At 42.5% G+C, this 24,099-nt stretch overlaps 1 protein-coding gene across 1 annotated transcript; it reads right to left on the bottom strand.

Moving 5' to 3' along the window:
- Positions 1–1,815: 1,815 nt before the first annotated feature.
- On the bottom strand, positions 1,816–16,496 carry LOC309524086 (putative P2Y purinoceptor 10). The gene is made up of 2 exons (XM_082208475.1): positions 16,361–16,496; positions 1,816–4,195 (listed from the first exon to the last, which is right to left on the bottom strand). The coding sequence occupies exons 1-2, from the start codon at positions 16,363–16,365 to the stop codon at positions 3,154–3,156; spliced, it is 1,047 nt and encodes a 348-aa protein (XP_082064601.1). The 5' UTR covers positions 16,366–16,496; the 3' UTR covers positions 1,816–3,153.
- Between the last annotated feature and the right edge of the window lie 7,603 nt (positions 16,497–24,099).

Genomic DNA, 24,099 nt, shown 5'->3' on the forward strand with positions numbered 1-24,099 from the left:
GGTGCCCTCATGGAATAAAAAAGTGATGAGGGGGGTGAAATCAAAATGTTTTGCTATATCATACCCTCCAACATATCCCAGAGGTAAACTGGGACTCGTGTCTTTCAGGGCCACGATGTTGTGTGAGATCTGTGTGACTTTCACAGAGTTGTTACTTGGTCTCAATTTATTATAAAAAAGTATTTATTGTATACGCTGCTGTCCTCAAGGCAGCTTACCAAGATATTCAAAATCAAAACGCAATCAAATTAGGGAAGGCAGGGTTCACTGGAGAGCCAGTGTGGTGTAGTAGTTAAGTGTGATAGACTCGTAATCTGGTGAACCGGGTTCATGTCTCCACTCCTCCACATGCAGCTGCTGGGTGACTTTGGGCTAGTCACGCTTCTCTCTGAAGTCTCTCAGCCCCACTCACCTCACAGAGTGTTTGTTGTGGGGGAGGAAGGGAAAGGAGAATGTTGGCCGCTTTGAGACTCCTTCGGGTAGTGATAAAGCGGGATATCAAATCCAAACTACTACTACTACTACTACTACTACTACTACTACTACTCTTCTTCTTCTTCTTCTTCTTCTTCTTCTTCTTCTTCTTCTTCTTCTTCTTCTCCTTCTCACACGCCTCCCAGTTGTGTAGAGTTTCAGCAAGTGAAGCCTCTGTGTCACTCCTGTTAAACGTCCAGGACACCCCTGTCCTCTTTCGCCTCCCCAAATCAAATATTAAAAACCACAGGAAAATAAAAAGGCAATAAATAACAAATAACAAGGCGCTCAGCTGACAATAACCACCCCACCTCATATAAAAACAGCAAATCTGTCCATTAAAGGGGGATCAAGGCTCCTGAGGGGCCATAAAGGCCATTACAGTATTACAAAGATTACTTCTTAAGAGGGAACAAGTTGCCTAGGAGAACTGTAGCTGAGGCAAAGCAAGCGTGGAGCTCATAAGAAACCAGGCTGAAAGCCCCCATGATAGAGTGGGATATATAAAGTATAATAAACACTAAAGTAGTGTTTATTATACTTTATATATCCCACTCTATCTTAGTTATAAAAAGCAGTGCTTCTGTGAAGGTACTTTATTTCTGTGGTTAAGGATATATAGGCTGTTGTGGGCACAGGGGCCAACTATAGGGGGCCCTAAGGGCCCAGGCACCTACAATTTTTTTGTGGGTGCTCAGCACCCACAGTGCGGGCTCTGATGTGACTGCCAGGCAAAAACGTTCCTTTTTAAACAGGCCTTTGGTTGGTTTGATTGGCATCTTATGTCCATTTAAAATGTGGAGGTTTTTTGTGGGGGGAGGGGTGTTACTGGGTTGTTGTTTTTATTTTGATTATATATACAGTGGTACCTTAGGTTACAGACACTTCAGGTTACAGACACTTCAGTTTACAGACTCCGCTAACCCAGAAATATTACCTCAGGTTAAGAACTTTGCTTCAGGATGAGAACAGAAATCATTGGTGGCAGCAGGAGGCCCTATTAGCTAAAGTGGTACCTCAGGTTAAGAACAGTTTCAGGTTAAGAATGGACCTCCAGAACAAATTAAGTTCTTAACCTGAGGTACCACTTTATTGTAGTTTTTATGTTTATCTTTTCTGTGTACAGCCCTGAGACCTCCAGGTATAGAGCAATATATAAATTCAACAAACAAACAAACAAAAACAAACATAATAAGAATGTGACATGGGCAGGGAATGAGGCAGAACTAGCAATCCATGTCCTTCCTCCCCATCATAGCAATCTTTGGGGTGTTGAGAGGATGGCGAAATAAGGCTTACGTTTTTGTTGAACAGTGGTGAAGAGAACACAGTGCTCTTGCCTTTTTTCCTTAAAACTGTTATTTTATTCATGTATGTACCTGTTTGTGTACACAATTATGCAGATATAATCAAGGAATCTACAAATAAAATGCATATGTTTCACAGGGAACATTCCCAATGGAAATCAGTAGGATTTGCTTCTGAGGAAAGGGGCATATCCTTGGCCAGCATACTTTTTTAAACTAGGTGACTACCTTATTTATTCTCCAAATGTCATAGTATCATAAGATCATAGAATTGTAGAGTTGGAAGGGACCACAAGGGTCATCTAGTCCAACCCCTTGCAATGTAGGAATATTTTGCCCAATGTGGGGCTTGAACCCACAACCCTGAAATTAAGAGTCTCGTGCTCTATCAGCTGAGCTAGTCTCCCACACAGAACTGCAGAAGCTGCTGTATGGGGGTTAGCAGGCAATGGGCTGCAGCCTAGTGGTGGAGCCTCAGCTTTGCATCTAGAAAACCCCATAATAAATCCCTGAGCGCTCCAGGTAGGAATGAGAAAGAACTCTGCCTGTAATCCTGGAGAGCTGCTACCAGTCAGTGTTGATAATACTGAGCTAGTTTTCTATCTTGCTTTATCAGCGAAAGCATCAGAGCTGAGTAGCAGAACATATGTTCAGTCACTGGCATCTCCAGGTATGAGTTAGAATAAAGATTCCTGCTTGAGACACTGGGCTGGATGAACATGCAGTCTGAGTCACTGCAAAGACAGCTCTGTCTTTAGACAGTTCTTGTGTTCTTTGGTTGACAAAAACCCTACTTGGCTGTTTTCCCTTATACAATTAACATTAAGGCAGAGTGCCCCCACCATCATAGCCCCACCCACACTTTTCACATACTGGGGACATGCCTGTAGAAATGACGCTGTCAAGTTTTGTAGGATCTTCTTCTCATTCACTCTCCCCCTTGGTGTCAACGGCGTGGAGTGAGTTTCCAGTTCCCATGGCTACATGGAGGGGGTGGGATGGGGAGGGGAGTGAAACGAACGGAGTATGCATGCACATTCAACTGCATAAGGACATCCGCGTCACCCAGGAGATTGCAGCCACAGAGATAAAAAAAGAAGAGTCATTCTGTTGTATAGAGAGGTCACTTTCTGGTTCACATGGAGAAGTCATTTTCAATGGACCCCAGAGACAGCAGCGCTCACCTGTATTGAGGCCACACCGGGTGTTGAAATTGTGCACTCCTGAGAGTTTTGAGCCCAGGGCGGTCCTCTCCATGCTATGCGTGGAATCCTGACTGCACAAGATGATACGAAGCGAGATGGACGAGTCATGTGGCTCTGTATACAGCTTCTGACTATGACTCCTTGAATGATTAGAAGTCCAACTTATTTTATTCCTTAACAGAAGAAGCACTTTCTCTGCTCATCAGACGACTCCTGATGGCCAAGCTGCTGTGTCTTGACACCTGACCCTTGAATTCTGATGTTGTGAAGAAATAGAGGATTGGATCTAAGCAACAGTTAAGACTTGCAAGGCTTAAGCAGAAAGGGTGCAGATGCAGGATAAACCAGCGTGCGCCGCAGTCTCTGATAACGTCCTCTTTCACCATCATAAAGAAGAAAAACACGATGTGATATGGCGTGAAACACACGAAGAAGACAATGGCACACGTAGCAACCATCCGTAGTGCCTTCTGCTTCTCGGTAGTGTTTTGCAGAGGGATATGGCATTCTTGGAGGGAGGCTTTTGTCTTCCAAGTGCAGTAGACAATGGTGATGAGAGGGGTCAAAAACCCAACAATTTCAGCCACTAGCATCAACAGAACTGAGCTGACATGGCTGCCTATTTTCTTGACGCCAAGGTCGGTAAAGCAAGTATCATTGCTGTTCGAACTTCTCATCAATGGAAATGGCAAACAAGCAGCTCCAACAAAGATCCACACAGCAACACATATGGCCACATCATACCTCCGTTTCCACCCTTTGGCCCTGAATGGATGGAGAAGGAAGAGGTACCTTTGAACGCTGATGCACGTAAGGAAGCAAATGCTGGCATACATGTTAAGATACTTCAGATAGAAGCAGAGCTGGCAGAGGAAGGTTCCAAAGGGCCACTTGTAGTTGATGTAATAATATATCCGCAGAGGCAAGGAAAGGACTTGAATGAGGTCAGCAGTGGCCAAATTAACCATGAAGATGATGTTTTTGTTTTGCTTGCTAATGAAGCGGCATAAAATCCACAGGGCCATGCTGTTGGTCAGGAGGCCTGGGATGAAGACAATGGTGTACGTCGCTGCATAAAGAGAATGCTGGAACTCTTTTCTGGGTTCTGTGCAATTGTCTGTTGCACTAATGCTCTGCAGCAGCAGCACAGCTGCACTCCCATTAGAGGCAAAGTGAGATGAAAGGGGCACTTCTTTGGAAATATTTACCCTGTTTTTTTAAAAAAAACAGAAGCAAAAACAAGTAGTGTAAGGTTTCCTGTTTTCATTATTGCGAAAAGACACAGTATTGTCTTTGAGTTGATTTACAATGCTTTAAAAAGCATTGGACTAATACTTAGCCATACTGACCAGGGAAAGTTTGACCACAGTAGATCATACGTTGGTTTATTCAAGATTGAATTACTGCAATGAACTTTATGTGGGGATTCCCCTGTACTTGATTCAGAAGCTGCAGTTAGTGCAGAATTATGCAGCAAAATGACTGGCAGGACATGTGCCCCCTCCCCTGCAGATTCACACAGAAAGGACCAATGAAACTCTGTTTTTGGCGGGGGGGGGGTAACCTGAGACTATACTGGTAAAATGGGAGGGGCGTCCCTAGATATTGCTGCAATTTTACTCACCTCTGTGTATTGCTGCAAATCTTATTTGCACTGTAAACAAAAACAACCAATTCCTGGTCTGTTTCCACCCACGGAAATAACTCTTGCACATAACCAATTCTCAGCTATTGTCTCCTGCAATTGCTCAACTCATTCCCTCTTAGCCTGTTTCATCACTTAAAGGAAAATCTTCACCTAGTTGTGTGCTCATATGTTTTCATTAAGTCACTCAGAAATTCAGTAAAAAACACGCAACAACAACTGATTTCCAGCTTCAATTTTACATGAAGATGTCTCTGGAGAAAATAAAGCTTAATGCAGTTTACAAAAGGACTCTGGGTTTTCTCCATCCTTGGAGAATTAAATCAGTGCTTCTAATATAATTAGGGTTGGCCCAGAAGATCAATAGCATATGTAGGTTGCTGGCAAAGTAGTTGTGTCAGTGGCTGACACAGGATTGGCCCTACCATTTAGGCAGAGTGAAGAAGCTGCCTCGGGTGGCAGGCGCAGGTGGCAGGTGTAGGGGTGGGGATGGAGCTGTGTGTGCCTTGTGGCAGGCACTGCACCCCCAAAGTTAGCCTCATGTCCTCAGGAGTGGTAGAGGGTGCTGTCTCAGTGCCAGTGCTGAAGGAAGATTCACTTGCCAGTCTGGTCAGCTTCAGTACATGGAATTGTGTACATTAGGCAGCCTAATGTCTTGGGCTGACCCTGCTGACCCTTGTTTCTCTCTGGGCATTCAGCCTGTTCACATATGAAATGAAGTGAGGTAGGAGGGGCTTCCTTTAGCACAGATGTATCCAGCCTGCGGGCCAGATCCTTACCTTCACTAGCCTGCACAGGCCAAATTCAACAGATGGGCAGGTTTGCCCTCCTGTCTATCACCTGATGTCACAATAGCATCAGCTGCCTGCACGTAGGCAAACAGCTGCTTATTAGGGCTCGGAAGCAAGTCACATATGACAACCTTAATGGTCAACTGCTTGCTGCTTGCAAAGAGCATTGCACAGAGCTTTTGCAACCACCAACAACCACCCGGTCGTTATTAGGAATTACAAAGTGCTGTGTGTAGGGCGTTGCATTGAACTATGCAGGTGCTGATGTTTGGCTGATTGCAAAACATCTGCAGCCCAACCACATCTTCACTTGTTTCATATCTGATTCCATATATGATGTCAGGTATAGGGAAGTTTGGTGTGGCTTTTCAAAAATGACCAGGCAGGCCAAACAAGGAGCCCTAGAGGGGCTAATTAAGGCTGCAGGTTCCCTACTGTTGTTTTAACTGAAAAGGAGCAGATTGAAGAAGTACATTGATCCCCATGCCCACTAACAACTTACCTCCACACAGTTCATTGTACTAGGACCTAGAATTTAGGTACTTTCCCCCCAATCCTCATTCAATTACTAAGGTTGAGAAGGGAGAGGAGTGCTTGGAGCAGCACCCTATAGTAGGATGTGTTGAGGGGCAGAGGAGGATTTCCCACTTCCTACCTATGCATTCCTTTTTCTATGATCCATACCCCTTCCTTCCATGTTAAATGTCAGAAGGATGGGCATGTCAGTGATGACTTTAGCACAGGTGTTGCTGGGTACCGCAAATTCCATCATCTCTGACCATTCGTCATGCTTGTCTAAGCTGATGGGAGTTGAAGTCCAACAATATCTAGAGGAGCACAGGGTGGTTGCTCCTGCCTTATCACATGCCTTCAGATAAGTATGCATGTTTAAACTGAGTGCCCACAGAGTGGAGAAAATGTATAGGTTTAGGAACATTAACAAGTGGCCACAGCATCTGTTTTTCTCTGCGCCTCTCTCTGCTAAGAAAACCATAAGCTGTTCCATGGTTGTTGGATTTATTAGGCAGCCTTCCTGTAAATTGTCAAACAGACTCTCTGCACTGTGGACCAACTTTGTTTGTACAGGCTGTTTTTTAAGAGCTTCCTCAGTCTGTGGCTTCCTTTCTCCAGTAAGTGGGTGTAGGTCTTAAAACAGTAAACACAGCACTTGTAACTAGTAGCTTTTTCTGTACAGCGGCAGAAATAAGTCATATCTGGACCATGTGCCTTGAAGAATAGGGTCTCCTGCCTGTCTTTCCGCTTTGGGTTTTCCACAAGAATTAGGCTTTAACCGGATTCCAACAATGACGGCACAGTCCTGTCAAAGTGTTCTTAGAAATAATACTTTTTAGCTCAGTTGAATTTACTCTCTAGTAGTAGCTAAAACACATTTATGAAACCTAATTTCTGGTGAGGTGTGTGTGTGTGTGTGTGTGAGAGAGAGAGAGAGAGAGAGAGAGAGAGAGAGAGAGAGAGAGATATTTTGGTGCACATGTGGTTGCAGTGTGCATACTGTTGTGGTGTCTGCATGGTACCCACAATATTTCCTCCAGGTGGCAAAAATGCCAGTGGGCCAGAAAAGGTTGGCCTAGCAAAATGTAAGTCAGTTTGTGTGGAGGTGTTGTTGTTTTGTTCTTGTGTGTGGGTATTTCTTTTTTAAAAATTCACTTCCTTTCCATTGACCCCAGTTTATTGAAAATAAAAACTGCAGATCTTATGCATGCTTACTTGGAAGTACGTAATTTCATTGAAATCTGAGGACTTTACTTCAACGGAGGCACAGTAGAGAATTTCTATTCAGTTTGCATATTAAATATGAATTTATCAAATTATCATGTTATGAAACAATATGAGAACTGAAACACAACTATCCTTTGAAAATTACACTTATACACACTTTGCAATGCAGTTCTCTAACCAACAAAAGTTATTGTTTTTTAAATGCTTATATCAAGAGAAAGTGTGCATCCAATTGCATATATCAGTGAACATAATATAAAAAAACGTATTGTGTAAGGGAACACTGCTTGCAAAAATATGTTCATTAGTCAAAGCTGCAGACAAATATGAATTTATTAGGGAAAAAATCACACTAAATTGCTGCTGAATTTTCATGAGATTTTAAATGAAAATTCACAAACTGATACAGAAATATGGAGAATGGCATTTAAGAAAAAAAGAAAGAACAGAAATAATAATAACCCGCCCATCTGGCTGGGTTTCCCCAGCCACTCTGGGCAGCTCCCAATAGAGTATTAAAAACACGATAAAACTTCAAACATTAAAAACTTCCCTAAACAGGGCTGCCTTCAGATGTCTTCTAAAAGTCAGATAGTTGTTTATTTCCTTGACATCTGATTTGAGGGCATTCCAGAGGGCGGGTGCCAACACCTAGAAGGCCCTCTGCCTAGTTTGGCAGATCCTTCCTTCTCTCATTCAGAGTAAATATGGATGGGCTTGTGCTACTGTTGGCTAGAATGTGGGGCCAGCTGAGACAGCAATGGCTCAAGCGTTAATGAAATAATCCTCAAAAGTGTATTTCTAACATAACCCATAGCTATTAATCTGGTTTAATTCTTCAAATTCCGCCTGGCTGGAAGTGGAGAAATAATGTAATTCAGATTTTAGAAGGCAAAGCTCCTTACTCTTCCTGGAGATCTCATCTGTAGTTTTTAGGGAAGGGGCCCTTCTGATGGTGGACTCCCATCAGCCTCAGCTTCCAATCTTAAATCCTACTCTTCCCATTTATGCAGCCATTTGGAATTTAAAAATAATCATCAAAACTTTTGTGCATATTTCTCCTAATATCCATATGTGTTCATGCTGTTTTGACTAATGTAAACTTTTTGAAAGTTACATAATGCAGTTTTGTTTGTTACTTTCATGAATATATTTTATGCACACTGTCACCTAAAACGCATTTTTGTAAATATTGTTTGATTGGAGAATTGCATTGCAAACCTAGGAGAAGTGTGAATTTTGAAGGATGTCTGTGTTTTAGTTCTGATAATGTTTCGAAGAGTGCAGATTCAGATGATTCACCTTGAAATGCGAGCTGAATCAAATCTCTTCTCCGTACCTAGTGAAGGCTGCTTTAAGCAGCTGCGCATAATGTAGTCGTTCATTTAGGTTGTTACTCACTCTTTCCCAAGGTTTGGCATGGACTGCAACTTCTCCCTCCACTCTCCTTCCCAAAACCACACCCTTTAAGAAGTTTTATAAGCCAAGAAGGCAACTCCCTACTTTCACCAACTTTTATAATTGAAATTTGGACTGTGGTGGAGCCAGCCAAGGGAGGGGAGAGGGAATAATAAGGGATGGATATGAGATGCATTGGACAATAAATCTATGCCAAAAAGCATGGAGAGGTGCCCTCAGTCATTTTCACATTGAGAACAGTTTCTGGTTAAGTTCAATTCTCCACATTTCCGCATCAGCTTGCAAAGAAAAACACCCAAAACTTCCTCATGAAAATTCACCAGCATATTATCTGGTAAAAATTTATCCTAATATAAACATTTTTTGGTCTGGACGTAACCAGAAACTATTCTCAATGTGAAAATTGATCAACAAACTGCAGGACCCAGGCCTCTTAGATTTGGAGGGTTATGATAATCGATGGGGATGGCACGGATACTTAGCGTAAGGGAAAGCAAAAGTTCATAGGAATTTTTCAAACCATGTTATTAGGAAATCTTTAATGATGGTTTGGGAGAAGTATAAAAACCTGCTTGAACCCATGGTTCCCTGGTGGATTGCGCCAAAGGCGGTCAAGAGAAAAAATACCCAGGGACCCTGGCCAACATATAAAGTACTCCTAAAGGAGGATAATAACCAATTGAAATTAAAAAGCTTTGGGGAAATAAGAGAGTGCCTTTTTGACTGGTTTCAATATCACCAATTATTTGAGACATTCAAAATTGACAAACAAAAGGGTTTTTCCACTGAGACCTCTAGATTTGAATAGGATTTGGTGAACTCCAGAATTAAAACACTTTCTAAAGTATACCAACTCCTCCTTGACTGGGAAGTCAAGGAGGAGGAGGTTACAGCGGCTATGATTAAGTGGTCACAGTATTTTGGGTACTTAGTAACAATGAAGCAGTGGGAAAACCTCTGGAAAACAAACTGGAATTTTACAGCCTGTTACTCTCTGAGAGAGAATTTTCTTAAAATGCAGCATCGGTGGTATTTAACCCCCTGGAAATTGTCCAAGGTGTTCAAAAATGTCCCAAATAACTGCTGGAGGTGTAAAGAAAAGCGAGGTACTCTATTGCATATGTGGTGGCAGTGTAAAGAAATCAATGTGTTTTGGGAGGACATCCACACAGAATTGGAAAAATGTTAAAGATATCTCTAAATAGGAAACCAGAAGCTTTCCTTTTGGGAATCACAGATTTGGATATTCCTAAAAAGGCTGAAGAGATCTTCTTATATGCTACGGTAACAGCAAGAGTTCTCAATGCAGCAAACTGGAAAAGTGAAAAGTCCCATCAAGATTAGAATGAATTCAAAAATTGGCTGAATACGCAGAATTAGATAGCATGTCAGAAAAAATAAACCAAAACAGGTATTTATCTCAAAATGGGAAGTTTTAAAAATATATTTGAAAAATAATAATTGTAGTCTAAGGTCATTCACACCGTTCGAATAATTTCAGTAGCAGTATTAAAGGTAAAGGTAAAGGGACCCCTGACCATTAGGTCCAGTAGCAGACGACTCTGGGGTTGCGGCGCTCATCTCGCTTTATTGGCCGAGGGAGCCGGCGTACAGCTTCCAGGTCATGTGGCCAGCATGACTAAGCCGCTTCTGGAGAACCAGAGCAGCACGCAAAAACGCCTTTTACCTTCCCATAGGAGCGGTACCTATTTATCTACTTGCACTGCATGCTTTTGAACTGCTAGGTTGGCAGGAGCAGGGACTGAGCAACGGGAGTTCACTCCGTTGCAGGGATTCGAACTGCCTACCTTCTGATCGGCTCTGTGGTTTAACCTATGAATGGATCAAAGGATATTAAATTTGAACAAAACTAGTTATGCAATGGCAGTGAAAAAGACCACTTTTATGTTTTGAAGGTTATTAGTTGATGTATTAATTCTTTTCTTTTTGCTTTGGCGGTGATGGAAATTTATTTTCTTTTTCTGTATGGTGTATTAATGTGAATGGTATGTGAATGGTATCAATAAAATCTAATAAAAACAAACAAACAAACAAACAAACATTTTTATAGGCACCTTTGCCAGATAGACAAGCACCTCTTTACCCTCACTTTTGGCATAAGGTGAATATTTTCAGGACCAAACCTTGTTTTTGTAATTGTAAGTTGTTTTAAACTGTTTTAATACTGCATTTTAATGCTGCAACCCACACTGGGATCTTAGGATAAAGAGTGGCTGATAAACAAACAAACAAACAATTTATCCTAATACAATGCATTTCTGTATGCCCTTTTCACTATTTTTTATGCACACTCTCTCCCCACCACCATGCATGTATTTTTGGACATGCTATGCGTTTGGAGAACTGCATTGCAATATTTGGAGAAGAATGAATTTTGAAGGACCCCTGTGTTTCAGTTTACATATTGTTTCGAAATGTGTGAATTAGGTAAGTTTGCCTTTAAATGTAAACAAAATCAAATTTCTTCACCATCCTTTCTAAGAAGTTCCATAAAATAAAATAAAACTGACAAGTAGTACTGCAACATGCCCACTCCATTAAGAACATTGCACCCATTCAGTGATGCAGCCAAGTCATTTTAGAGGATGGACTTTTCCAGGCGGCACTTCTCTTGAGATGGTTGTGTGTATTGCTTCACTTACGTCAAAATGAGGTAAGCCAGCCCTGTGGCATTTGGGGACCCTCTTGCTCGTTCAGTAGAGCGGGGTTCTGGACATCTGCCCCACACCATCAAATCCTGCTCTGATAGCACCACTGAGTTAGTGTGGCCTTTTAAGATAATTTCACACTTGTTTCTGTGCCTGTGCCTTTTTCTGCTTTCTCTCTATCTCGTCTGTGAACTTCAGCTTTTTGTTACACTTCAAGCTTTTTGTCACAAGGATTATGCAGGGGAGGAAATTGAGTGTGGCTCCACTCCAGTCTGGTCCCTGCCACCTTCACATTAGCATTTCTGTCTGATGCAGGATAAACCTAAGCACATTTACCTTTTGAAAAAGTGAACCTCAGACCTGGGGCCAAACGCAGCCCTCCAGGCCTCTTTGTCCAGCTCTCAAGGCTCTTTCTAGACCCACATGCTTCCCCCCCCACCCTTCCCAGGTTACATCTCATGCCAAACCTACCCACATCCTTTTCAAAGTTTTTCTTAGCAGCTGAAATGTTTCCTTGAACTAGGATAATGCCTCTGGATGGAGGATGGAGAGATGGCTCTGTGTGTCGCTACAAAGGGTCACCCTTGTTATCCCACCCACTTTTGTTTCTGGCCCCACTCACTGTTGCCCCTGCAGGGGCCCACTACTGTCATGTTGCCCCCAGAAAGTTCCCCACAGGGAATGTGGCCTTAGGGCTGAAAAAAGTTCCTGTCTCTAGCATTAAAGCTTCCCCAAATCCTGGAAGCCTGATCAAATATGCTACAATGCAAATAGCAAGGGCACAGATGTGGTGCCATGCTCCTTGGGGCAAGGGCAAAAGCATGGCCCTGTTACCCCTTTCTGCTTGATTTCCTTCTTTGCACAAGAAGTACATTTAGCTATGGGGTGTATAGGGTGTTAGAGGAGGTGTAACATCTCTGGTGGGCAACACATCATGTTCCTCCTGGGATAGTTTGTCCACCTTTGGTCCCCACCCTGCACTCTGCTCTCACCTGTGGTTCCTAGAAGCTGTCAGCATGCAACAGCAGCCGCACCCTGGGAATGGCTTCTACGGGCTGGCTAAATCAGGTGAGGGTAGCTGGTGCATCTCAAACTCTTGGTAAATTGGGGACTTCCCTGCACGTGAAGACAGACTCTGGCAGACTGAGCAGACAAGACCAATAGTGGGTCCAATGGTCAAGGAGGCGGTTTCTGAACATGTGGTGGCAGGAAGTGAGGGGGAAATGGGGCTCATCAGCCTAGGAAGGTAGCCTATCCAGGAGAAGAAAACTCTGGTCCTAAATCTCTGCTGCCTTGTGGGATATCTTTAGGAGAAGTAAAGGCTAAGGAGTAAACCCTACACAAATCTGGAGTGGAGTCCCCAAGGCAGTGGGATGGGGACTTGCTTGTCTTCTTCCACCAACTCCTGCAGCCAAGCTGGAGCCAAATGTATTGCTCTGCTTTTCTGTGGACCACAAAATCAAGGCTGAGAGGGGTTTTTTTGTTGTCTGGTCAGTCCAAAACCTCCATACACACGACCAGGGCTTGCACCCCAAAGAGGTCACTTTCGTGCTGCTAATGTAGTGGTTTGAGTTCACCCCCAGAGGCACACTCCATTGTCTCTTGAGATAGATGGATGCCAAAAACAACATTTAGCCAGCAATCCTATACACCCTTACCTAGGATTAAGTCCCACTGAAGTCAGCAGGATGTTCTTCTGTGGGCAATAGGATTCCTATGCACATATCTGGGAATAAGCCTCACTTAAAATTGTGGGACCCAAATCTGAGTAAACATGCATAAGAGTGCATTGCCAACCTAAAAATCTAACCTTAAAGCCCTCTCAGCAGTTACCCGTAGATGGTAGATTTGACTGTTATTTGATCAATACCAGCTGCAAAATGTGAGATAGCTGATAAAAGTGAAGACAAAACAGAATCATTTGCTAATATTTCCCACCCACAAAAACCTTCAACCTAGCCATGAATATCACAGCATGAACGATGCTGTTCTAAGCTGTTTCTGAAAGATTCTTAGCATTGTAAATTGGCATATCTCCAGTGCAAGGAAAGCCCCCTGTTGTAAGCCAACCATACTCAATCAGCTGTGGGAAATCCATGAAAAGGATGTGGGAGATCTATGGCTGGATCTAACATTCTTTTTAGGACTAAAAAGAGCCGGGTGCGAGAGTGGAGAGAGGCAATTTGGATTAGGAATGTGAAGCTACTCTAGGTGATGAAAACTGACTTTTCCATCCTATTTTCCTGATTCAACTCAACACACACACACACACACACAGAGAGAGAGAGAGAGAGAGAGAGAGAGAGAGAGAGAGATTGCTCCCTGGAGTTTCAGACTCTGTTCTTTCCCAGCCCTATTTGCAGTTGCTAGGGATTGAACCTAGTGTCTTCTGCATGCAGGACAGATGCTTTACGATTGAGCCACAACCCTTCCCCATATTCTTTAAGGCAGGCCAGCAAAAGTGTATGAGTGTAACCACCAGAAACAAGAATAACTGTTTAAATTTTCAACTGAGGGTGGTGGGATAAAAATAAATAAATAGGCCAGTCTCAGTTTGGGAGTCCAAGGGATCTACGTTCAGCCAGCCAGATAGCACACATGGTAACTGACCAGATAGGCATCAACAATTATTTCCCATTGTTAAAAAAAGAAGTTTTCTGGGGCAAAACAATGCAGATCTTGCAGATTCATCATCTAAAGCAGAAATGGGTAGCCCGTGCTCCCTCTAGGTCAGGCATGCCCAAACGTGGCCCTCCAGATGTTTTGGAACGACAATTCTTCTTTTTTTGTGTGTATATAATTTTTATTAGTTTTTTTAACATACTATTTTCAACAGTAATTAAACATACTTTTATATCTTATTCAAATTTTTGACTTCCATCAGTCCTGTCTGAATTCCCACCATCCCTGACCACTGGTCCTGTTAGCTAGGGATGATGGGAGTTGCAGTCTCAAAACATCTGGAGGGCCAAGTTTGGGGGTGCCTGCTCTAGGTGTTGCCACATCACCTAACCCTCTCTGACCATTGGGCCCTGCAGGCTGGGTCTGAAGGAGTCCAACAACATCTGGAGGGCCACAGGTTCCCAATCCGTGATCTGAAGTTTAAACTGGATGGAGGGGCAAGTCTGGATTCTCTTTTGCTCTGTTACATTGTCAACACAGAGTGACAACACAGAGTGACATCTTTGATTTGTTAAGACCTAAGAGAACCTTATACTGTCACCAGCATGGTCATTTCTCAGTCTGTCACCTATGTTAAAGTTGCATTCAATTCAAGCTTATCCAGCTAATCAGTTAACAGTAGGAATGGAGGAGAAATTCAGTTCAGTACATATTTGAAGCCAAATCTATCAGCTTTGCGCTTTCCAAAACAATACGTGAACTGAAGCACAGCTATCCATCAAAATTTGCAATTACCGTACTCACATTTTGTGATGCAATTCGCCAAGCAATCAATGCTTACAAAAATGCATATTTTATGGGGAAATGTGCATAAACATATTAGTATATTAGTAGGACTAGCATACAAAATTCATTGCATTAGGGGAAATTGCTTGCAAAAATGTGGACATTAGTCAAAACTGCAAAGGAAAATGTTTTTATTAGAAGACATTTGACCTAAAATGCTGGTGAAGTTTCATGAGGGTTGTTTTTTTTTTTTATAAAAAAAAATGCAAAATGTGGAGAACTGAATTTCAGATTGGAAACATTATATATGCATAGAACCAAAATTGGGAGATCTTTCCATCCCTAATCAACAGCTTTAAGTGTTTTCAGGGGGGGGGAATTATATTAGCCAAATTAGCAGAGCCAATTACGTCACTAAATTAATAATCCCAGCCCAACGTAGGGCTTTTATGCTGGCCCGGTTGAATGTTTTTCCCTCAGCATTTGTCTGGGGAAGATATCAAAACATCCCTAGAAACAAGAGACTCTGCAGATGTTCTATGAATGTCCCGGACACTGTAGAGCATATTCTCTTTCATTGCCCATTGTACAGTACACTCCGTCAATGCGTGCTGTCCCCTCTTTTGGGTGGCCTGGAACCCCAGCAAGGTGAATGTGTGGGATTCTGCCTATCCGACGTTGACCAAAGGGTAACGGCGGGGGTAGCTGAGTTTTTGGTAGCAGCCCTCCAAGGAGCAGGTTAACAAGGAAAACCACTGACTCTATATGTATATATATATATGTATGTAGCCAACTGCTGCCTTTTTATATATATTTCAAGTCACCTATATGTTATTTTCTCTTTTATGGTTTTATTTGTACAATGCCTAATAAAGGTTTGATTTCATTTCATATTAGCCATTTCATGCTGTCTACTGTTTTGCAGGCAACAGACTAGTTGCCCAAAGGGCGATAGAACAATAGAGTTGGAAGTCACCTCAAATATAAGATAATCTACCCCTGCCCTAGGGTAAAGGAAACCCACAGCTACAGCATCCCCGACAGGTACATATCTAGTCTCTGCTGAAAAACCTTCTGTGAACGTTAATCACCTTCTGAAAAATTTTTAACCCTGCCGATGAGAAATGTTTAGTGAAAACTAGAGACTGGAGAGAAATTTTATTCTGTTACATTTAAAGATGAATCTACTAATTTGCACTTTCTGAAACAATCTGAGAACCAAAACATATCCACCCTTCAAAATTCAAATTTTGTAATGCTGTTCTCCAGACAAGCTGCGAATATAAAATTTATATGCCAGGGTAAATTGTGCACAGAAATGCATACATTAGTGAAAATAACATACCAAAAATGCATTACATCAGGGGGAACTTGCTCTACCAAAATGTGCACATTGGGTAAAATTGCAGACAAGAAAAATGTGAATTTTAGAAATTTGCAATAAAATGAATTTTCAAAAAATCACATACTTCAGTGTGGACAATTGAACTTCAGATCAGAAAAATGAGGAACTTAGAGAAACCAAAATCGAAAGATTTTCCCACCCTGTAATTTGAAATCATTGGTTTGGATCTTATCTTCTGGAGTCTGGCTTCAAAAATATCCTTTTAGCAATCTTTTTGCTGGGCAGAAGCAGTTCTCCTGAAACTCACAGTGGGTGGTGTGGTGAGAACTTTCCTACAGCATGATTCCAAAGCCTTACCTCATTGGAAGGTCCCAGTATTAGCAAAAGTAAGCCCTCTGGGAAACTCAGCGTTCTGGCAGCAGTGTTGCACCTTGTTGCTTTCATGTGTGATTAAAACGGAGAAAGGAAGACAGTAGATAGAACTTGCTACAGCCAGGTTAATGCAACAGGAAGTAAAAGGCTGTGCTACTTCTACCACGGAAGTCTTATTTACATGCAAGAACATCAGTCTGAATCATAGTGTTGCTATGCTGGTTTTCTGTAACCAAACAAAGACTGGGACAGATTCTCACAGCCACAGACCCACCCACCCACCCACATTTATTCTTTGCGACCAATGATTAGGGATGGATGAATTTATCAATCTTGGTTTCTCTCAGTTTCCCAATCTTAAATCCAGTTCTTCACTTTTAGGCATCAGCTTATTTTTTTCCAAACAACCCATTGCACCCTTGGTTGCTGCACTCACCACCTGCCATTCCCCCCCATTAACCCCCAGAGTTTCCCTTCCCACCCCATGCAGCTACTAAGCTTGCTTTCCACTTTCCCAACCCCATTTCCGAAGCCACTTCTCTCTTCTGTTCTGCAGCCCCACTCTGAACCCGTTTTCACCTTCCCCACCATGTCCTTGCCTCTCCTCTCCTTGTGTGCAGCCCCCATGGTTACCTCCTGCACCTTCTTCCTCCCCCCCCCATTGCATCACAACTATTAAGCTGCCTTTTCACCACCAGCACAATTATGAAGCCCCCATCCCTCCTATTCCCCAGGCCCTTTCATGCACCAGCATTCATCTTTGACCCCATTCACAAGGCTCTTACTCCCCCTCCTCTTTTTGCAATCCCTGTTGAAACCACATTTTCACCTTCACACATTTTCATCCTCCATCCCCTCCTTACTTTTCTCAGCTACTTTTCCCTTACACACAGATCACCCCTCATTTCCATGCCTTGTATTCTCTTCTATTGCACAGTCTCATTTGTGCATGCACACACCATGCTATTGATGATATCTAGGCTGGATTACTGTAATATACTCAGTGTGGGGCTTGATCCAGAAACTGTAATTAGTGCAGAATGCTGCAGCAAGGTTGATGGCAGGAATAAGATCCTATCAGTGTAATCATGTTACCTATGCTCAGAGATCTGCACTTGCTTGCTTGTTGCCAGGCCATTTGTTTCCATGCCATGTTCAATGTGCTACTATTAGCGTGGGCAAATAATTTCAGTAGGAATCAATGTATATCCTAATTCCGATTAAATTATTTAACTGCCGCTGCTGTAGTCAAAATAGCAACACGCAAGAGGAAGGCATGAGCAGATATGACGTATCACAGAGATGTGCACAAGTACCAAAAATATATATTGGGAAGTAAAACCTTAGTTGGTAGAAGGAAGTGGAATCCAAAATAGTCCAAAGAGGTCTAAGCTTAGTGCCCACAAAACTTTGTATGACTGTGTTGAGGAAGAAAGAATCCTGCATGGGAGGAAGAATGGAAGGGGAAGTGTTATGTACTGAGTTGAATAGGATCCAAAATGCAGCAGTCTGATTGGTCCTAGAACAATAGGATCCAGAATGCAGCAGTCTGATTGGTCCGCAGGAGCCACCCAATCCAGCTCCAGGTGGAAGTGAATCCACAACCTGATTGGCGTACAGAAGAATCCCGGAATTAGCCAATCACGTGGGGCCCATTGTGTAAAAAGCAGACAGTTTGGGGGAACTTTGATTCCTCACTACTATGAGCTGAATAAAGAGCATGAAATCCACACTCGACTCCAAGTATATTTCAGGAGGGTAGAGAAAGGGACCTTATATACAAAGGTGCCCACCTGGGCACTCACCCTTTCCCCAGGTGTCACCTATTAGCTCACTCACTCTGCGCAGCCAGGGAGATATTTGAAAGTTCTGCCACCTCCCCATCCAGATCCAAACATGTTTTGTTGCTCCCTCTATTGCTGGTGCACAGGGAGTAAGTGCTGACTCCACCCACAATCTGCCCCCAACCCAACCTCCTTCAGTAGCTCCTGAAACATGCAATGGTCAATGGTATCAAAAGTTGCCAGAATGTCAAGAAAAACAGGAAGGTCATACTGCCGCCCCATCTTTCTCCCATCAAATGTAATCAACCAGGACAACCAAGGTAGTTTAAGCGTCATGAGTGGGTCTGAAGTGAGGCTGAAACAGATCCAAGTATTCAGTCTCTGCCAAGGATGCTTGAGGCTAGACTGCCGCCACTCTCTTAAGCACCTTGTCTCCAGAGGATATTAGCTTGTTTTCATACCTGGGGGGGGGGAGGACACCCCATTTTTTATTACAAGACAACAGTGGCCATTTTGGTTGCCTTGGTCTCGCGTGATTTCACAGTGCGATTTTGCATTTGGGTCGTGGGGAACTGCAGCATAAAATTGCACAAGATCGTGGCAGCCAAAATGACTGTTGTGCTCTCAATAAAAATAAATAAATGAGAAGATGGCATCCAGGAAGATGGTGTCCCAGGTTTTGGCTTTAAAGTGTTGGAGGGTATGTGTTTCAATACACACACACTACTCTCTTCTTTTCCGCCATTCAGGCAAGCAAAAATCTTTATCGGAATTCAAAAGCACATTCCAGCCTGTCAAAAATACTCAAAGAATTGTGAAGCAAGGCTGGTGACAGGGACTGCCTGGGGACAGGAGGTGTGGCCAGGTAGGGGTGCAATGTGGGGAAAGTCCTAAGGGCCAGATTGAGAAACTTGGAGGACTGCATTTGGCCCCTGGGCCTGAGGCTTCCCTACCCTAGGGTAGACAATAGAAGGTAGATAGACCAATGGTCTAATTCAGTAGGTGGCAGCTTCCTAGGTCTGGTAGAGTTCCCTTAGATGATGCCAGTTTTTCTTCTTCTTAAGTATTCTTAACTGAATGAATGTTCTCTAGCATAGGATGAGTCATCTAGCTTTGCACATTGTCATCTGTTAAACCTTTGTGGCATTCATTTTCAGGCTTTTTTGGCAGTGTCTTATGGGGACTACATGTGCACAGTTGACTGGGTGGTGGTTTGACAGTTTATATGCAGAACGGAAACTTTCATATACATGAGCTCTTCCTCCTCAATTCCCATCAAGTTTCCCCTGCTAAATGCAAATATCAGAATCTATTAGAAACATAGGTGGCTACCTAGAAGCACCATTCATCCATCTGGTTCAGTATTGTCCACACTGAGTGGCAGCAGCTCTTTAGGATTTCAGGTAGAAGTCTTTTCTCGGCCCTACCTGAAGATGCTTGGGATTGAACCTGGGACCTTCTGCATTCAAAGCAGATGCTCTAGAACCTAGCTATGGCCCTTCCTCCTACGTTACAGCAAGGGAAGTGCAGACACAGCACAGAGGAGCTGGTCTCCCTCTTCCTTTTTGGAATGGAAATAGTGTTTAAAATGCAGTAGTATTGGGAGGGGAAATTAATATGGGATGGAAGAACTCAGTAGCATTTCTCTGCTCCCACTTCTGCCTTGCAGAGTTTTGGATAATGTAATTCTACCACTTTTGGTTTCTGTTCCTCCCTTAAATGGCACCTTAAATAATCAGTTCTGTTTTTGCAAAGTGGATCGTTTTCAACAAGCACCAACACTTTGGCTTATTAGTTGTTCTCCTGTGTAAAAGGCTGGTGCATTGTCATTTTTTAACCTGTAGGGAACTGCCTTGCCCTGATCAATTTTACAGCTGTTTCATTTATTTATTAGAGTTAGGGGCTCAACTATTGCTCATTGTCTAAGGTTACAGTCCTAAGCACCCTTACCTGGGAGTAAGTCCCCCTAGACACAGCATCAGATTGTGCTGCAAGTGTTCCTTGTGAAACTCAGTCATTGCAGATACGTTTTGCAAACTTTTAACAATTCTTTCACACTTTGGATTTACCCAATATATGCCTCTGGATTGTGACTTAACTAATTGTCTATCTAAATGAAAATAATATAAGAAGAGCTCGCCCTGCTGAATCGGGCCAAAGGTCTACCTAGTCCACCAACTTGTTCTCATAGTGGCCCACCAAATTCCCCAATGGGAAACCAACGATAAGGACATGAGCATGAGTTCTCTCCCTTTCAGGTTCTCCAGCTAGAGATGGAGGAGCAGTTTGATTCAGATTGCACTTAAAGACCAACTTACCTATTTCTCATTTTTCAAAACAATATGTGAACCGAAACACAGCCATCCTTTGAAATTTACACTTCTCTGAATATTGCAATGCAGTTCTCCAGTCAAGCAATGCATCCAAAATAAATATACCAGGATAACGTGTGCATAAAAATGCATATATCAGTGATGCAACCTACAAAACTGCATTGTATTGGGGAAATTCATTTGCAAAAATGTGCATAACAGGCAAGATTGCACACAAAAATGTGTATATCGGGGGGGGGGGAATTCATTAGGATTTTAAAAAACAAAAATTAATAAATACCAAGCTGACGTGAAAGAAACTGAAACTGGCTGATTCTCACATCCCTGTCTCCAGCAAGGGGATCAGAGGAAGACTGATCCTTGAGGTAACCATCATGATTTGCAGTCATCAAGGTGCTCAGAGATGCCTTCTTCTACTTCTTCTACTTGCTGAGCAATCCGGCCTTTTCACTTTCATAAGCTTATAGCAACAGAGAAAATATTGCAAAAACACTCTTTCATCATAGCTCCACTGAGTGGTTAGGAAGTACATGAAGCAATCAGTAGACAAAACCAATGTTTTAGGAAGCTATAGAAGTGTGGTCAGAGAGCACACACCCAAGTATGGATGGATATGATGAAAAGATAACGGTTGCATGAGAGCTTTGTGTGGAACGCAGCTGCAGGCCATCTGCAATAACAGAAAGAAAGAAAATAAACTCCCAAAGCAACACAGAAGTATAGATACTGCATATTTATAATGCTCTGGATGACATTTTAATGTTTGTTGAACCTTCTAAGATTATGAATCTTGCAGATGGATCTTTTAGAAGGATAAGTGGAGTTTTCCCACAAAGGCAGCAAGGCAACAAAGTCTCTCACCCATTCCTTTGGTCCTTGGTTCAGAAAAGTGTAGGGTTGACCTTTGAGATTGTTGAGGAGCAAAGAGGTGGTCTTGTTGGAGCTGTGAGCTAACTAACTATTGAAAACCTGGTGTTATGATATACTTTGACGCTAACTTTTATAGATAGGGGAGGGGGATTCCTCAGTGAGTTGGATAACATGACACCAAGTCCTTTGAACTGTTGTTTGCTGCTTCTAGTGTACTCTTGTGAGATACGTTTAAAGTGAAGAGGGCTTTAATTTTGGGAAGACCACGGATTTATTTTTACAGTCCATGAATCATAATTTTCACAGTCCATGAATCATAATTTTACCTTTAAAGAGAGGTTCATTATGTGTGAGAGACATCTGCTTCCTGCTCAAGAGGCTGAAAACTATCTCTGGAAAACACAAAGATAACTGCTCTGATCTTTTCTGCAACTATTAGGGTCAGGATGTTAGCTGTTCTTTCACAGTCATATCTGAGATAGGAGCTTGTAACAGGGTCACGGGTAGTTCATGCAGGATACATTTTATATTAAACTTATTCCAGTTGCATTGATGTCATGTAAACTACGTAAAAGTGCAGACTAGCCCTACAGACTAGTTACTACAGATTGTTGATAAGTGGGTGGTTCCATCCATCTCTCAGTGTTGGCTCTCCAGGAGATCTGGCCCACCATAAAGATCTGGCCCACTAGGCCAAAAATATTCCCCACCCTTGCTCTTGGCCTTTGATCAGCAGTATACATTTCAGCTGAGCTTTAAATATTTTGATTTTAAATAACTCCTAAGCATACTGGGAGAAATTTCACTGTCTTGACTCCCCCCACCCCTCCTCCTCCTCCTCCTCCTCCTGCTGCTGCTGCTGCTGCTGCTGCTTCTTCTTCTTCTTCTTCTTCTTCTTCTTCTTCTTCTTCTTCTTCTTCTTCTTCTTTCAATCCCTCTTCATTTTTTGTTTTAAGCAGTGCTTTTTTTCTTAAAAAAGGTTCACTTAATCTCATCTACTGCTTTGCAGGCAATTTTTATGAAAATTTGCACGAACAAGAGAGGTTTGCTTAGGCTTTCAGAAGTATTAGGATGAAACTCAGATTCTATTGAAGACTGATGGGTTTGCAAGGGAAGGAAGTAAATTGGAAGATGTAACACTGTGTTTCCGGTGGGATAACCAGCCTCATATAACCAACATGCTTAAGTTTACTTAATGCATGAGGGCATTAATGTCATAGAGTAAGATGTCCTGCCAGGCTTAGTGTTATGTACTGAGAACAATAGGATCCAAATTGCAGCAGTCTGATTAGTCCTAGAACAATAGGATTCAGAATGCAGCAGTCTGATTGGTCCTAGAACAATGCAGCAGTATGATTGGTTGGCAGGAACCACCCAATCCTGCTCCAGATTGAAGTGAATCCACAACCTGATTGGCTTACAGTAGAATTCTGGAATTAGCCAATCATGTGCAGCCCATTGTGTAAATAATGTATATAAAGCAGATACTGTGAGGGGACATTCATTCATTCCTCCTCACCACTATGAGCTGAATAAAGAGCATGAAATCACTCTGCGACTCTGAGTATATTTCACTTAGCTAGGTCACTTCCCCTCATCTTGGGAGGAAGTCCAGCCTACTGTTGCCTCATTCTACCATGTGAACCTCTATAAAGAGGTCTGAGGTGGTTGCTCCATGCTCAGACCACATGGCATTTCCTACAAAGCCATCTTTATGGCCCTATGATTTGGGAATTTACACCACTTTGGAACTAACCTAAGTTCTGCTCCCCGTATTTTTTGACTGCTGCATGGAAACACATGATTCTGACTTTTGAAGAGTTTGTAAGTAAATCATTTTTAACTAACCAAATGTGTGAGGTTTTTTCTATGCTAGGGAAAGAGGATAACTTTGGAAGCAACTTAGAAGAGGATATTTCATAGGTCTACCAGCTTCTATTTTCATCTTATAGTTTGCCATATATTTTGTGAATTTAAATCTCTGCTGTGGTTCTCTCACCAAATAGAACTTGCTCCAAACCTGGGTCTTAATCATCCAGGAAATTCTCTTTTTATACCTAATGTTTCTTTCTCAACCAACACTTCCTAGACTATCTTTCTGCAGAGGTGAAGCAACCTGCTCTGGTACCCGGAGTGGTGTGCATCTCAGGGGGCATGGCGTGCGCCCTGGGGGGTGCTGCCAATCAGGGGGTCGCCATTTTGTCATCTCCCCATCCCCACCTTGGAACGCCCCTGTGTTTCTGACCTAACTTGTGCTAACATTTCCTCAGGTGCTAGACTGATAGTCTCAGGGTTGCCAATCTTACTTCCTATTTCCTCCTCTTCTTTGCTCCTGCCCCCCCCTAGACTTTTTCCTTTGCCTCTCTTCTGCAGAGATGAAAGACCAAGCATGGCTCTTTGCATCTTCATCCTAGTTAGCTAGAATGAGGCTCTTTCCTATCCAACATGTTATTTCCTATAATACAACTTAGCTTTCTTAAGAAGCAACGGACAGAACTTCCCTCCCTCTGCTTCTTGCACCCTCCCCATAAGTCCCTTATATAATAATAATTATAATAATAACAATAATAATAATAATAATTTATTTATTTATTATTTATACCCCGCCCATACATCAAACATTAAAAGCTTCCCTAAACAGGGCTGCCTTCAGATGTCTTCTAAAAGTCTGGTAGTTGTTGTTCTCTTTGACATCTGGTGGGAGGGCGTTCCACAGGGAGGACGCCATTACTGAGAA

This window comes from Podarcis vaucheri (assembly GCF_965113315.1).
Source record: "Podarcis vaucheri genome assembly, chromosome: Z".
Classification (NCBI taxonomy): domain Eukaryota; kingdom Metazoa; phylum Chordata; class Lepidosauria; order Squamata; family Lacertidae; genus Podarcis; species Podarcis vaucheri.